Below are 16,763 nucleotides of genomic sequence, written 5' to 3' on the forward strand. Positions count from 1 at the left end.
CCGCTGTTGTTGATAGGGAAAGAGCTGCTACAATGCTGACACTCATCTAATCATGAATTCTATTCATTCTATTCATGTATTCAAACTACTAACAACTAACTTTTAAATTAGACTTTTATCTTATTAACATCTGTCATAGCAGTAGTGATAGAAGTAACAGTAATGGAAGTAACAATTGTACAAATGAAGCAGAGCACTGTAATTTAAACTTTGGTCTGCAGGTCAACTAATGCTCACATACTGAAAATGTTTCAACATATGCAATTCAGTTTTATGAATGCCTCACAAAAATGTTATGAAAGCACAGAAGGTTAGCTATCTTCTTCAATTTAAATACAATTAAATAATTGAGCTGTTAAAATGTTTCCTGTTTTTGCAGTTAAAATCCCTACTCTGTTTTTCATCTACCTGAGCAACAATAACCAAAACCTAACCCTGACTGCCAAATAAGACAGGTTGGTTTGTTTAGTAAATCAAACAGCTTAAAGCTAATCACATTTTGAAGTAGGTAATCAAAGAGCTGCAGTGGGTATGAGTGAAGCTAGCCAACAGGCCTGGCACACGGCACTTCCCCTCCACAAACACACAAAGGTCTAATAGCTGTGCCACTTGAGCTTGGTAAAAGCGGCTGATGAAAGCAGAGCTCAGCAGAGAGTGGTGCTGGCCCTGCTTCCTGCCACTCCTCCACATGTCTGCAGCCTCATTACCACCAAGTACAGGCCCACACCGTGCAATCTCATACTAGTACACGTGGAGCACCCCTCACCTGTCATTTGTGCTTATGCCATCAAACTGACATTTATACTATCCTTGTACTTCAACTTTCTGACCAAAACCTTTAAAGTACAGAATACATTAGACAGGCTGGGAGCCATGGCGGTATGTTTGATCATGTTTTATGAAGTAATTTATCTTTAAAACAATATCAAAAGGACATGCAAACTAACTAATAGCTAATCTTCATCCATGGCCCTCCCCTTGTGCTATTCACTACTCATCTATTTGCTCACACATTGTAAACGTATAGAAAGATGCACTTACATAAGCTACCTTAACTGACCCTGGCTGCCCAGTGCTCCCCTATGCTCTCCAGTGATTGGCTAGTCCACACTGAGATCCGGGGGCTGCTTGGATAATACTCTTGGAAAAAAAGCCAGCAGGGGTAGATGAGGTTATAACCACAAGCAATTAGCGCATCGTCTGACAGAGTGTTCTCTTCTTATGTTTCTGCTCAGAGGTTTCCGGAGCCTTGCCATGTTGAGCTGCATCGATCAGGAAACAGCAAAGGTCAGTAGACTGGCTCAGCGCCGGCATCACCACCACGGGCCCTGGCACACTCTTAGCCCCACCTGCCCACTGGAGCCCACAGTAGATGCCTGGGTCCTATTTTATACAGGTCTGTTGGTTTTTATATGGTATGTTTTTATTATTATTATGTTTTTGGAGAAGCTCTCAGCACAGTATGGTATGTTATTCACTCTGTTCCCACTTGAATAAAAGGGCTATAAGGTCAAATAATTTTATCAAGGGATAAAAAAGAAAAACTCAAATAACTATAAAGTTATTGATATAACTGAAGATAGAAAATAAAACTATCCTGGGCAACAGTAGCTCAGTTACAAAGGTTGGCAGTTCGAATCCCACCCTCAACATAAACATCATTGGGAGAGCGGTCAGATCCACTCACTCACAGGTTGGTGATGCGATTCCAGCACCCACAGATGAATGCTGTCATTGTGTCCTCGGGCAAGACTCTTAACCCTCCTCGCCCCCAGTGTCTGTGTCTGTGTCACTAGTGAATGGATGAGTGGTTTCTTGATGTAAAGAAGTTTGAAGGCCATGAAGGTGGAAAAGTCCTGTATAAAAATGTGACCATTTACCATTTAAAGGTGGTATTTATAATACTCATTTATAAGCTGATGTGTTTTGGTTATTTATGTGATAATTGTAATATATAATGCTTTCACTCCTCACATTCTTTATTATTATGATTTGTGTTTTTAGCATCAGCAGAGCCTCCACAGTCAATTTTTAAACTGCTCTAAATATTAGTTGCAACAATTAGCTACAATCTATTCTAAATCTAATTAATCTGTCTAAGTTGCAGATGAAATAAATGGCTACATATGTTCCATCCATCTAGGCTTACATTTTTATTGCCAGTGTATTTGGTTGTCTGTTCGACTGAGCACATCATCACCACATCATCCATGAATTATGCAAAAGAAGGAATACATTTCTCCCCAGACTTGGCAAGAACTTTAAGTGCTGCTTCTCTCTTAAAAGAACATTAGCCAGTTCTCATATGCCTGCACTCAGAGGCAGGCGGCTGCTTCCTGTTTTTTCCCCTAGTAGTTTCTTTTCCACTGCATCTGCACCCTAATAGAAAATGACTTTCATTGTCTTAATAGAACATGTTCACTATTGGCTGACTATGTGCTTGTATATATGTATGGGTTTCAGAGTGGTGAAAAAGTAACACCATTGCCATAGTAATTAACAGTTGTAACAAAATATTATCTTTTCTGAATGGTCCACTGAAACTAGTTTTGGTTTGTATTTGTATTTGGTAAGTTTTAGCTTTTGAGTTGCTGTTATGTTATACTACTTTATATAAAAAATAATAAACATTTTAATTAAATAAACAATGTTTTCCCCTTTAAACAGGATGCAAAACAATTTCAAGGAAAAACATTGTGCACACATAGGCCCAGTTTACACGTACACGGGTATTTTTAAAAACAGAGACCTTTCCCTTCGTTTGTACACATTTTTTACACGCAAACGCGAATTCGCCTCTGAAAACGAATCTTTCTAAAAACTCCGCCTAAAGTGGAGTTTCTGCAAAACTCCGGTTTCACGTTTGCGTGTAAAGTGAGACAAACGGAGTTTTAGGAGCTGACGTGCCGAAAGTGCGACCACGTTTTCTTTTGCTATGATGATGACATACAGGGGGTGCGGGCGTCCAGATAGATAGATATAGTCCAGACGCCATCCCATATGGACCTGTACATCCCAGTGTTCCTACAATTGCGACAGGAATCTATGTTCCCCGTTAACAGCTCGGGCCGTCCTCATCTCAATTTATCACCATGAACTCATAAAACAGCAGCATGTAGCCTAGAACTTTGTACACAACTCACCGCACATCCGCCCGGAGCAGAAGCGCTGAACACACAGGAGCACTCACCGTAGAGCGCAGCCCCTCAAGACGGGGCTGGGGGTCCAGTGTTGGGTAGATCGGTCCGGAGGCACCATCCTCCATGTCCTGGTTCCATACAGGGGCGAGCAAGACCAGCGCGCAAAGAACTGGGTCCGAATGCTTCAGTGCCCTCATCGGCGCGCTGGTTCTGTGTGGGGAAAGTGAGAATGCGCTGTGGACTACACATCTGGGCGGGCTGCTTCGGTACCTCCGCGCTCGACCGCGGCTGGTTCTAAGGTGGTAAAAAGCATCCGGACAGAAGCGTCAATCCGTTTGGTTCGTTGTATGTTGTTCTGAGCGGTCCTCCGCGCACGTGTTTTTTTTTTCCCCCGGGGAAAACGCTTCTTAGGTGGAAGCACCTGAGAAGACACCACTTCCTGCTTCAGCTCATCTATTTCTTCTGGTGTCTTTCATGTGTTTGCATTTGCACACACATCTGATGTATCATATTCATGACCAGAGACGAACAAGGGCACGGAGGTCAGTGATATTGCCACTTCTTTAGCATATTTGTGGAGAGGCGATTCCGCTCACTAATTCACGTTTTTACGTAATTTCGTTTTTCAAGGTATTTTTGAGAAATCCATACAACTGTAATGAAATAAATGCTACAGGTTTGAATCTAATCCAGGCGCAGCCCAGGGGCTCGGTGTAGTTATGACGGCTCTCGATGGAGGATTTATGCGGACTGATGTAAACGAAAACATTTTTGAAAATTATGTTGTGTACACGATGTTATTTTCGAAAACGTAGGGAGGGAAATATTCGTTTCTCAAAATACCTCTGCGTAAACGTAGCCATAATGGGGCATTTAATTTCCACATGGTCCCACTCAGATAGCAAGGGATCTCATAGTTTGACCTCCATCACAGCCCTCCAAAATGAAGCAGCCCCACCCCTAGAGGAGGTAAAATTCAATTTAATCTTACACCGCCAGTGCCAGTGTCTTTAGCAGTGCGAGGCGGGAGGACGTCAAGGTGTGGGATGATCTTACCTCATGGGAGAGACACAGGAAAACAGCGGATACCACTCAGGTTTGTGAATGAGGCCTCAGCTGTGGAGAAAGCAGGCACAGTTAGCTCATGTGTGTAGAGCGCGGAGGAGGAGGCACTGATCTAACTTTAGAAATACACGGCTGACACACACTTAGTACCATAATAAAACATCATCAGCCATGGGCAGGCTTACAACACATCACACACACACAGATGTAATTATGTAATCAAAGTTTTGTCCAATTTTGTCAGTTATCTAAATAAGCAGATGCTGGGGAAAAATCCAGGCACTGATTGAATTCCTGCTGGCATTAGACAGGCTTTAGAAATATGATGTGTGTTTAATCATGTTATTCTGGTGGAATGTTACAGCCAAAGAAAGAACATTTCCATGCAAACAAGCAGTAGGAGGTCCTCCTCCAGGCCAAACACAAATGAAGTTTGTGAAGATGCAAGCCAATCAGAGTAAGGACACATGTTTTTCAGTGCAATAAATACAACTAAATTGAGAAAACATTATTTTAGTTTAGTTTTATATTTTGGCCTTATATTAGGCCTATACATTGAGCAAGTGAATAATAATAATTCACCTAATCCAATGTTGGAAATATGGCACATTAGACTGGAGTATCTAAAAACAAGTGCAAATGCAAAACTAATCAGGCACATGATTTTGTTCAATTCACTGGGGTGGGAGAGCTGGTCCATTTAGCAAGTCATCAAGTCGTGTGGTAAGAAGGAATGAATGGGAGTGAAGGTGGAATGGCTAATCACCTGTGGGCACATTTTATCTGGGAGGAACACATTAAAGATGTATTCTGACAGTGGAGGCTCGCATGGAGGAGGCGGCTGTGAAAAATTGCAGTCTGCAGCAGTGTGAATCAATGGAACTGTGGCAATCTCAGGATTTTTGCCAAATACAAAAATACACTTAACAAAATAAAAATGCTGGCTAAAGACTCTAATATGTTATCCTTACAATCAGATTACCACAATAAATAGCTGGGACACAAATTTGCAAACAGGCCATTATATTGTTTTGCATGCACTCATCCATTAGCGTTGACTGATTTTTATGTTGAAGTAGTGTGTAGATTTAAAGCAGCAGAAGATGTTGTGATGTTGTGTTGTGAGTGGAAATGATTTTTGAGTTCTAATGGGGGTTACCCACTGTTAATTTTGTGATTCTTGAGAGTTGGGACAAGTCCTCTCTAAAACACAGCAATGTATAAAAATATTTTTAAAATTTAGTAATTGGCATACTGATAAAGTTAAATCTAAGGGATCTCTGTATACCAGAGCTATTTATTTGAAATGTTTTTTGAACAATTTTGATATAAATGACATTTCTAAATTAAATGTTATTATTCATATTATTAATTAAATTTTATTAATTCATTCAATTCAATTTTTGTCCTTCTAATGTTGCAAATATTTTTTGATATTGAGATATTTTGAAACGGAAATGTTCATAAATGTATTCAATTTAAATTTAAGTCTTCAGATATACTTCAACTGACACAACAATAAATATATTTCGTAATGAGTTTTGCCACTTCAAAAAACTTTGATAAACATGCATTCTTACTGTGAGTCATCTCTCTCCACAGATCTTATCTGCTTGTCACAGAACTAGATATAGTTAATACCATAATTTATAGCCTTCCGTACAAACGAATGGGGAAGAACATACCCCCAATAAAAAGTTGCATATTTGTGAAACCTATGGTGGTGCTGTATCTAGGCCTCACATGTTGACTACACTGTCTGGAAGTCCCTCCTGAAAGTGAAAGTGTGTCATCTAATGTATGCAGCCACTGCTCCTGAGCTGTTCTGGGGATTGGGATTACATCAACTAAACTGTGTGTGAGTATGTGTGTGCTGCTCCTATGGCTCCTCGCTCCTGACAACTGCAGCTCCAGCGCCTCCAAAGCTCTGCACCGTGGGGAGCACTGTTTTGCATTATCATTAAAGACACATATGGGTGCAAGAAAGTAGCTGCTGTGTGGGTGCTCTCAGTTCTGTGTAGCAAATACATTTTAAACTCACTATATTTTGGCATATTTTGTTTCCATTTTAGGACACTGATTGCAGTTTGTCATAACGCAAGGACTTCTGAAATCATTTTTTCCCCTATCACATTTCCATACCATCACTCTTGTCATGTGGTGCCTTCTTCAGGATACATTATTTTTAGCACTGTGGTATATTTTAAAGATGGAGCTGAATCTGAAAGCAGATTTTCTCCTATGCATAACATTAACAAAGGTTTTATGTTTTATAATGAGGAGAGAGCTCTCGGGACTGTGACAGAGAAAAGGGTCCCGCTTTTTAACATAAGGGAAATAAAGGGACTTAACACTCAGGACCTGGTGATCATAGCACTCAGATATGACTGGGAAGACATCCTCTGAGCAAACATTTACATCACCATCATTGTCTCTTAAAAGCCATGGGTGAGGTTTGTGCTGATGCTTTACTAAACAATTTCATATCTGCCTACTAAGAAATACCTTGAGATTAAACTGAAATTGGGGCCCAACTGCATAAGGTAGCAAGGCTACAAATATATTACAATGGAATCCTATTGCACTCGACTCAATGGGGAATGAGACATTGCATATTACTATGGAATGGCTTTTCTGTCCACTGGGCACTGGTAGCTTTGTAAATCTATGCATCTGACAAATCATATTGTTGCACTGTAGGTTGATGGGTTCTGTTAAATTATAAAATTCTACATTGCAAAAGAGAAGAAGAAATCCCCAGCTAAAATATTTGCTAACAAGGGATCAGATTCAATTCAAAAGCTTCCTCTGGTATAGCAGTAAATCACGTGGTCAATTTTTGGTTTGTGTTGGGATTACTGGAACATGTCATCTCCCTGGCCATGTCTCAATTCTCTTTCCTTGCTTCTTTCCCCTTAATTCCACTCCTTGATCTTCAATTTTTCAGCTGTCAATCAAATGTGTCATAATAAGTCCCAAAGCTCAGAGACAAGGGAAGGAAGCCACAGAGGAAGGTTTAGCAAGGGTACAGGAGGCAGACATCAAATAAAATAATCAAACTTTATTTGTCTCAGTGAGTTTAAATTATTGCTACAACTTAAATACTTAAGTACTGTTGCCATGTTAACATGTTACATAATGCTGAATTTGACATTAAAACTACGGTAGCGGCCAAACTTGCCCTGTGCAAGGTCCGCTATGGCTGCAGTGTGTGTGGTGTCTCGGACGCGTGTCTTCAATAAAAGAGAGCCCAAATACTGTGTTCCTCAACATTTATTGGCGTACCTCATAGCCATCCAAAAATACAGAGATTCGGTACTCGATAGATCAAAAGAATGTATACCTTCATACTGCAACACCTGTGCGCATACTTGCATAATTACAAATAGCGCCTCACAGTGACGGGAGGTAGAGACATGTAATAAGGCTCCAACAACTTCTTTTAAAAATGAAATGTAAATACATTTATCCGAAAATAAAGACGTTGGTCTGAAATAATAATACAGAATAATCCTCAGTATAGTTCTAACTAAGGTAATTTTGGTCAGAACCAGCGCCTGAGGAAAAGACTGCCCCATTTTTTTTAATTATTATTACACACAACTGGGTGCATAAACTTGATATAACAAACATGGCTGTGTGTCGTCAGCAGTTACATGTTGGGATGAGGGAACATAAACATAACATATTGTAAAGAAACAATACAATATAATACAAAAAAAAGTGCATTTAAGAATAGAAAATGATAATAGCAAGGGAAGTAGAGTTCATTCAGCCAGAGTTCATAAAGTCCAGGGGTATTTCACACATGTAGGAATACACTTTTTGAGGTTTAGGACCATTCATATGTTTCAGAGTTTTTATATATAATCTTAGTTCGTTTTTAAAACAAGCAAAGTTAGGGGGACATTTCTGAATTTTACATTTGTGGATGTAAAATTTGGCAAGACATAATATTAAGTTTACACAGAGTTCTTCTTTTTTATTTTGTAGTAGTACACCAAAAATTATAACATCTCTGTTTAACAAGACTGGTAAAGAACGAAATGTGGAATTGATCCAGAGTTGTTTCCTGGAGAATCAAGAAGAAGAAAGCAAGGAAAGATAATGAAACATGGCCTCGGTCTTCCTTTCCTGTCAAAACTTATCTTTCCGGTTTCTTCTATTCCTGAATTTAAAAAGATTAACAATTTAGGAAAGATGAATTAAGGAACCAGAATCTTGATTAGATTATTTATTCATTCATTGATTATTCATAAAATCTCTATAGAATTAATAATAATAATAATAATGGCCACATGTATTGTAGCACAGTCTCCAGCATTACAATAGTGCCAATCACAAGAACATCCTCACTACTACACATAATAAGTGAAAGCCGATCAGGCCCCTTCTCAGGTCCATATCTGCAGTCCAGCCCTGTTTATGTCTGAGCTTTGGGTGACGTTAATGGCATCAAGAAATCCCCAGCTGGTGGATTATTATTGCACCTACATATGGCATGTCAAATTTGCATACAATATAATTCCATTATAAAAGTTTACTACATAGGACATGTTTTAAATAACAGCTGGTGGCAAGGGAAAAACAAATGACAGTTTAATGAGAGGATATTTATGGCACTAGCTACACATACAGTGATGTAAACAGTAAGTCACCTTGCATGAGCGACTGGTCAACATTATGGATTATAGAAGAATTAAAAGTACTGTTCCATTGAGACATGTAAATGTGATTGCATATTTTAAGTGTCTATATTTAGAAAAATTGTTATTCTTCGAGATGTGTGAATGGTGGCATATGTTTGGTAACAGAGAGGGAAAAATATCCTGCAAACATGAAGTACAAAGCATATTTTAATTTTCTCATGATTTGATGACCTCTGACTGTTGAGTCAGTCGCCAGTCTTTGTTGTGAGCTTATGAAATTGATGTGATGAAAATGGTGTCTATTCTTTGCTTCTCAATTTTTGTAAATGTTATTGTATTTTAAGTGTACATTGTGAATAAAAAACTCATCTTGCAAACAATAATCATTAACATCATTTGCCAAGATTTAAACCAGTCACATGTGAAGGTTAATGGTAAGAAAAGAGTTGCGTATAGCATTCCCCTCCCAATATCTTCTTCCATCTGCCTCTGCTGGTAACAACTGCAAACATGATTACTTCCTCTTCATAAATCAAACTCCAAGCAAGCCCATACACAAATGGTAATGCAAGTAAGATTTGGACAGTCCAATAGATAAGGCGTCCTCCGAAGCACAGCAAGAGAGAGAGGTGCTGATAACAAATTGGTTAAGGACCAGAAAATCAATCAAGCCACCATCTGGTACTCGAGCACTCCGGAGACACCCACAACTGTGCGCTCCTCTGCGGTGTGTCCCCCGGTCCCTGTACACAGCCGCTGGGACAGTAAGAGCCCCCAGCCTCGTGACGGATGGCAGCAATCGGATCAGAAAAACCCACTAGCTGCACTGTCACAGGGGGATGTGACCATGCTTGGGTGGATCTGAGGCAGAGGTGTGAAACTTGCTCGTGATAATACATTGCACAGGCGTAATATTATTCCCAGTGACAAGTGAATTACAGAGATAATATTTGCTTGTTTTACCATTACATTATTTCATCATTACAGGAAATGTGCTACTGGACCCTGCAGAAAATAATATGGGTAATTTCTCGAATCAAAATTTAATCTGAAATTTTACATGTAATCTACAATTGTACAAAAACATGATCAATTATTATTATTATTATTATTATTATTATTATTATTATTATTATGACCAGTGCTGCATAGGTTTGCTTTCCAAATCTAAGGTAATCTAAAATCCTAAAGGAATGGGAAGATGCTAAAAAGAAGAAATTTGTTGCAACGTGACGTTGCAAAGACAATACTAATCCTTTTTAAGTCAGGGCAAGTAAACAGTAACATATTCTGTAAAGCCTCTTTACAAAGGCAATGAGATTTGCCCTACTTTTGACAAGACACAAAAGATATGGGCCATCCAGCTCCCTACTCAGGCACAATGTGGCCCTCTAGTGGCAAGACACCACAATCTTAGTGCCTTCATGGCACATTGAATGACATCAGAAAAACATTTCCATCAAAAGAGCAATGTAAAAAGTCCAGCATATAACTCCTCAAAAGGAATGAATGATATTTTTCAATACTTTCAACGACATAAAAATTATATTGAAAATCCTTCGTTCTTTTCAGCAAATCTAAGCAAAACATTACAGTGTCTCACTGTTTTTAAACTCCAAAAGGTAACAGTGTAATCCATTGTCTTTTTTACTTAAGATAAAATTACATTCGTTCTTCAAAATACCACTGTTGGTATGGAGTGCCAGAACAAGCCTGTAGTGAAGGTGCAGGTGTCCCATTGTCAGTTTTGTCTAAGGCGTGCACACACTTCTGGCTCATCACATGGTATAGAGTCCCATCCTAAAGCACATATATGTAAAGTTTAGGAAATGTAAAATGTACTTCATAATGACACAATGGCATTTACCTCCTTGAGGATAAATTTCTGGTCAGCTGGCATAGACTGGCCTCTTTTTCGACACAGCTGGACAGTCAGGTAGGTGCTGATGCTATCCCCGGCCATGCATCCTGCAGGTTCTCTTGTGTTATAGCGGATCTCGCCATCCATGGAGAACTCAAAGAACTGAGTCACAACATGAAACCATCTTAGACAGAATGGGGTCATTGGAAAGTTTGTAGTTGTTTTTTGTATTGTATTGTGTATATTATTATACACTGACACACTGATTATCAAAAACTGTGACAAAAATCTCCTTAGTATACTATTTACAAACAATAATCACATAACTTTATCAAGTATTTTTTTGTCAATGTCTTTGCTTGGTATTTGTATCATACCTGGTTTTGACCCATGCCATGACAGGGATACAAGATGACCCTTCCGCCCACAATGGAGTGTTCATCTGCAGGGTTGTAGTCAAAACAGTAGTTTTTCTTCCCTCGATTTTTCAACTGGAACAAACCACAACCTCATCAGCTTTTCCATGCACCAAAAAACAGATGCATCTGAATTTTGAGAAGGTTGGTTTAAGTATTTAAATTAATATAGGCTCGATTACACATTCTAAATAAATGAGTCTCACATGATCAAAAGATGTCATTTTCTACTCCCCAACTCTCTCACATGTATGCCCTCACCATTCCAAACATGCCTGGTCGGTCCTCTGGGACGTGAATATCAGGGTAAACATTTTCCAAGTACCACCTGAAGTTCTTACAGCCCAAACGCTCCTTCAGCTTCCTTCGCTCTGTCACATCTCCAAAGGCCTCCTGCAATCACACACACACTTTTACTATTTTTGCCTTTACCACAAAAAAATCATTAGGTATGTATCATTATATCATAATAATAATGCAGGTTAAACAACAGTGCCAGACAACCTTCATGGGTGTTTTGTTTTGTTGTAATGTTTACACAGTAGTGGTTTTTGTTTTGTCTCAAAATATTGTGACTAACAATCCTGAAGATCAACTGAACAATACAAGTTCCACAGCCAAATGGAGCAAATGCTATGCCTGCAGAGTTACAGGAGCATAACAGTGTTTAAAAGACTGTAATATTGTATAGATGACAGAGGATAGAAAAGATTAAAGGATTAAATTTGTCCCTTTTTGTACTTCTTAAAAAAGCTTTAAATTAAATCTACCCTGGCTGTACAATATTAGATCAATCAATATGACACATTAGATGTAAAGTATAAATGCCTATAACTACTATTACAATATATGCATTCTTCCATTTGAAAATCTGTTAATTGTCTTTATTTAGAGTCACCTAGAGAAAGCTTGATGCAACTTGAGTGTATTGGGATTTTCAGGCCACGCTGAGGTTGGCAAGGCTGCCTCCTCTCTGGGAGATGAGTGCCACCCGATCTGTGTATTGAGCTCCTCATCTTAACTACACTGTGGCACACAAACACACGGGTAGGGCACCCAGTAGTTACTAGAGCTCTGTCAAGGACAGCTGGGTGACACCAGTGACACAGAGATATGGTGTAATGACACACCGGCTGCCCTGACACCACCGTCACCCCAGGGTGCCTGCCACTCACCTCCTCCAGGTGTCACCTAATCAAGGAGCTTCACACCAAAAGCCTGCTCATGTGTGTGGAAACCAGAGCTGAGCAGTGAAATCCATTTTGTGACTGACACAGCTGTAATCAAACACTCTCACACTGACTGAAAACATTCACTTATTATTAACCATCCTGAAATAAAGAACGTCTCCACACTCACCAGGCGAGCGTGTGGGTTTCGATGGTAGTACACTTCCTTAAACTCATCCATCCACACCTCAGCGGCTCTTACACTGTTAGCCAGGGCCTTACTCCGAGAGTAAGGGGCCTTTTTGGGAAACACATGGCCCACGTGGGAACATGGATGGACCTCAAGGCTGCCTCCACATTGCCAAATCTAATAAAAAGGTACAAACAAGAAAAAGGAGCTATTGGTGTGTAATTTGTGATCAAGTCACAAAGAAAAAGTCTTATCATGAGAAATAAAGTGTCCGTCCATCTCATTTTGTTTGTGGCTTTTGAAAAAGTACGATTCTAAAATTCCTTGCAGTAATTAATGTATTTTGTGGTTTTACTGTCTTGTCTTCCAAGATACTGATGGAAAACAAACAACAAAACTCAATTTCATGAGAATGCTGTGAAATGCAGTCAAAATAGGTTGTTGATAACAGCAGATACTTAAACTAAGTATCATAACGGTATCAAAACTAAAAATGCTGGATCATTGGATCCCTAATCTTTTTGCATGCAAAATACACATCTGTCCACAGAAGATTAGCAGCAGGTGCCAATATCTCACCCTGAAGGAAAACTCCAGGTTTTCTCCACCCCACACCTCCATGCCTGTGTCATATGTCCCCAGGTACTGGAAGTAGTCCTTCTTAACAGCAAACAGACCACCAGCCATGGTAGGAGACCTGAAGAGAAATACATAAACCTTAATATACAACTGTGGGCACTTTTTTATGCTGTAAATTACACTACAGTATATATACATTATAGTCAATTGATATTTATGTTATCGGGTTTATAATACAGCTGACAGTGTAATCCTTAAAAAAGTTACAAATTGCTTTTTGCAGAAGCCATTTTCATTTTAAAGTGAAACTTGAAGTGAGGAATCTGAAATGTGTAAGATAAAGTATGTAAAACTCATTGCAGAAATGTCAGAAGAAAAACAAACCTTATGACATCAGTGGGTGACTGCCTGCGTTTCTGTTCATACTCGGGAACTGCATGCCAGGTAAACACTAGCCTCCAGTCAAAACCCCCGATCTGAGGGTCCCCAGAGTTCCCCAAATACTGAAATGTGTTCCAGTCTATTACATCGATAACAGGGCAGACTACAGCACTGGGCTCCTCTTTGATCCTGCAGAGAAAGATTCATGTTAACATCACCCATCACTGCAACAATCTATAATGGATCAGACAAAAAGAAAAAGACTCACCTTTGAAGCAGTGGCTCTAGCCACCCCTCATGGCACTCACAGTGACAGTCCAGGAAGGTTAGGACATCCCCTGTTGTGATGGAGGCCCCAAGCAGCCTGGCCCGCACCAAACCCTCTCTTTTTGTCGCTCGGATTAGACGCACTTTTCTTAAATTGCTGATATATTTCTCCAGGGGTTCCTTTAAATGTTCTATGTGACAATAATACAAAGAGCATGTCAAAATACAAAGGAAATTATACACCACCCATTGTGCAATCATTGCTTAATTACCACAGACATGGGTGTGTGCACACTATTTTCATAGTGTGGGTAGGTACCCATATGAATAATAATAATAATTATTATTATTAATATTATGCATTATTATCATTATCATTATAAGACAGAAACTGACTAATTTACGGACCAAAAAACTCCCCTCAGATAAAAAAAATGTTCGACCTTTTTCACTATAGTCGTCCACAAGCACCACTTCTTTGAGCAGGATGTCCGGGGAGGTCTCCAGGACGCTGTGCACTGTCCGCAACAAAGTAGACCAGGCCTCGTTGTAAAACGCTATTACCACAGATGTCGTGGGCAGAGTCCTATAGTCATACTTTAAGTTTTTGCAGCTGATGATAAAAAAATAAGACAGAAAAAGACAGGTCTGTGACATTGCAAGTTAATATGGAATCAATAGGCCAATTATGTGGATCAATATACGTACAGAGGATTCCATTTTTCAGCCAGTCTGCGATGTAGTGAAATTTTATCACTCAGATAAACGTTAATTTGATGCTTGTTAATGCTCTCCTCTTCTTTCCTCCTCTCCTCCTTGTTCAGTTTCAGCTTGACCGGTTTGCCCAGTTCACCCAGCGCGTTTAAGTCCAAAGGAGGTTTTTCATACACGGGTTTTTTAAGATCATCATTACTCACTTCTCCTTTTATGCTTTCTTCCCTCGGAACTTCTCGCGCGCTGACGTCCACGGAGTTGTGCCTGGAAAATATAAAATACCCCAGTAAAGAGGCACCAAAGAGGAAGAGGGTTATCTTGCATCTATTTCTTCTTCCGCAGACTGCCATCGTGTCGTGTTCTCTACGGGTATGGGGGTTTTCATGCCAGTCTTTTCATTTTGCCACAAAGTAAAGAGAGGTCTGTTGAGCCGAGTTGTAAAGCGCAACTTCCAGTGTTGGGCTGACATCAGTTGCAATCCACTTCTTCCAGAGGTAATCTGCTGCTATTTTACATCCACAAGTGTTAAACGGGATTACCAAACTCGGATTAATGATCACCTAACAGATTAGTAAACAAACCTGTAGGCTTCCAGTGCACTACAAACTAATAGGTCAAACAAAGCATCCTCAGCAGCTTTAAGGAAGTCACGCGAGTGTCCCGCATTTGTTAAAGGTCCCATCAAAGTCTCTTGAGCGATCAAGAATGAGTCAAAACTGAGTTCGCTGTTGGCTTCATACTTGAACTTGATTTGTTTAACTTGTGAGTTGGAGCAAGCTGAAAGAGACTGTGCTACATCCGGTGCGTTAATTTCAAAGTAAAAGGCCTTATTTTTGAGGAGACTTAGGCCGAATTTGCTACAGTTGCACGCGTATGACGCCAATTATTAATGTTGTATTGATCGTAGGTTAACTGCAAAATATATAAATTGCTTAGTCTACTTTAATGTTTAGTAGACCTATTCAAAAGCGGTTTTTTATTCTCGTCGTTATTTCACTGTAATGGATCTGAATTACCACAGAGGACGGTCGTTTGTTTTGATCTATCAGCAGCGAACGTGGCAAGGCCAGACTTATCAGACTTTTATCAGGGTTGATGCAGAGCGCGGCTGGTCATGGCCAGGGGTCATGATAATTCAACGCCTAAACATAAAAAATAGGCCTGTTGTAAAATATGTACACGGTAAGTGCAGTTTTAATTAGGCCTATGCAAACTCACAGGTGTGTAAATATTCAAAGTGTGTGTGTGTGTGTGTGTTTTATTATCATTATTATTATCTTATAGTATAACTTTCCGGAAACGTTTTTGTCTTGACACTGGAAACTTGACAAAGGTAAGACTTAACAATCATTGCCTCACTTCAGTGCCAGGTAAATCCTTAAAATACCATCACATTATAGATCTATAAAATATCAATAATTACACACGGATTAGCTCAGCCTTCTAGACTCATAATAGCATGAGGCTAAGGATTTTTAAGATGAGAAACTGTTGATTTCTAGAAAAATGTATTTAACACTATACCCTATGTGAAATTGATATGAAAACTAGATGAAATCGGACACAAAATGTATGTTTAAGCAAATTAAAAAGTTAAATAATTAAGGTGACGTTTCTGAGCCAGCAAGTAATATGAGTGGCATTCAGTTTGATCAAGCACCCTTAATGTGAAAAGTACAAAGACAGCGTGTAGTAATATGCCACGCCTGGCCGTGTCTATCTGACAAATAAGCCTACTCATGTTAACGCCTGAGGGCGTTTTCATTTAGGAGCTGTTTGCTGGACAAGTTTCCATTCCAACACGAATTCCTCACATTGTTTTCTCAAGGTGGCTTCCTTGTTAGCCACAATAGAAGTCATTCAGAATTATTAAGTCATTATTGTATTGTCATTATTATATGTCTGGATGATGCACAGTTATGGTTTGGTTGCCTATGTATTTACAGTATTTGATTATTTCCTTTTATTAGCTTATGGATCATGTGTCCGCAGCTGCTGTGTCGTTAATAAAGATCAAATTAAAGTAATGAATAAAATAGGCTATGCTGTCTACATAAAAATATAAACCGAACGTTCAATAATTCATGATAGAGTATTTATGGCATACAGTATACCAAGTAGGTCTAGTTAACCCTCAGATACTACAACCAGCAGCTAGAAATAGCTAAATCCAGCAAATCTTTTCTAAATTCTATAGCAGCTAATATGTGAACTCTACAACTTTTATCACTTTTAAGTTTAAAAGATTTCTTGATTAAAGGAAACATGAGCACCCCATTATAGCATTTGTTTTTCAACCACTAGGTGGAGCCAAATGATTGAGCAGACCTTC

The 16,763-nt window shown here is 39.3% G+C and overlaps 1 protein-coding gene across 1 annotated transcript; it reads right to left on the reverse strand.

Moving 5' to 3' along the window:
* Positions 1 to 7,462: 7,462 nt before the first annotated feature.
* Positions 7,463 to 15,835, reverse strand: galnt12 (UDP-N-acetyl-alpha-D-galactosamine:polypeptide N-acetylgalactosaminyltransferase 12). Its single transcript, XM_020932588.2, has 10 exons — positions 14,426 to 15,835; positions 14,161 to 14,330; positions 13,719 to 13,908; positions 13,454 to 13,639; positions 13,070 to 13,187; positions 12,491 to 12,667; positions 11,393 to 11,524; positions 11,093 to 11,206; positions 10,722 to 10,877; positions 7,463 to 10,654 (listed from the first exon to the last, which is right to left on the reverse strand). The coding sequence occupies exons 1-10, from the start codon at positions 14,779 to 14,781 to the stop codon at positions 10,517 to 10,519; spliced, it is 1,737 nt and encodes a 578-aa protein (XP_020788247.1). The 5' UTR covers positions 14,782 to 15,835; the 3' UTR covers positions 7,463 to 10,516.
* Between the last annotated feature and the right edge of the window lie 928 nt (positions 15,836 to 16,763).

Source organism: Boleophthalmus pectinirostris, unplaced genomic scaffold, assembly GCF_026225935.1.
Source record: "Boleophthalmus pectinirostris isolate CB_2022bp ecotype Guang Dong unplaced genomic scaffold, ASM2622593v1 HiC_scaffold_21, whole genome shotgun sequence".
Classification (NCBI taxonomy): Eukaryota; Metazoa; Chordata; class Actinopteri; order Gobiiformes; family Gobiidae; genus Boleophthalmus; species Boleophthalmus pectinirostris.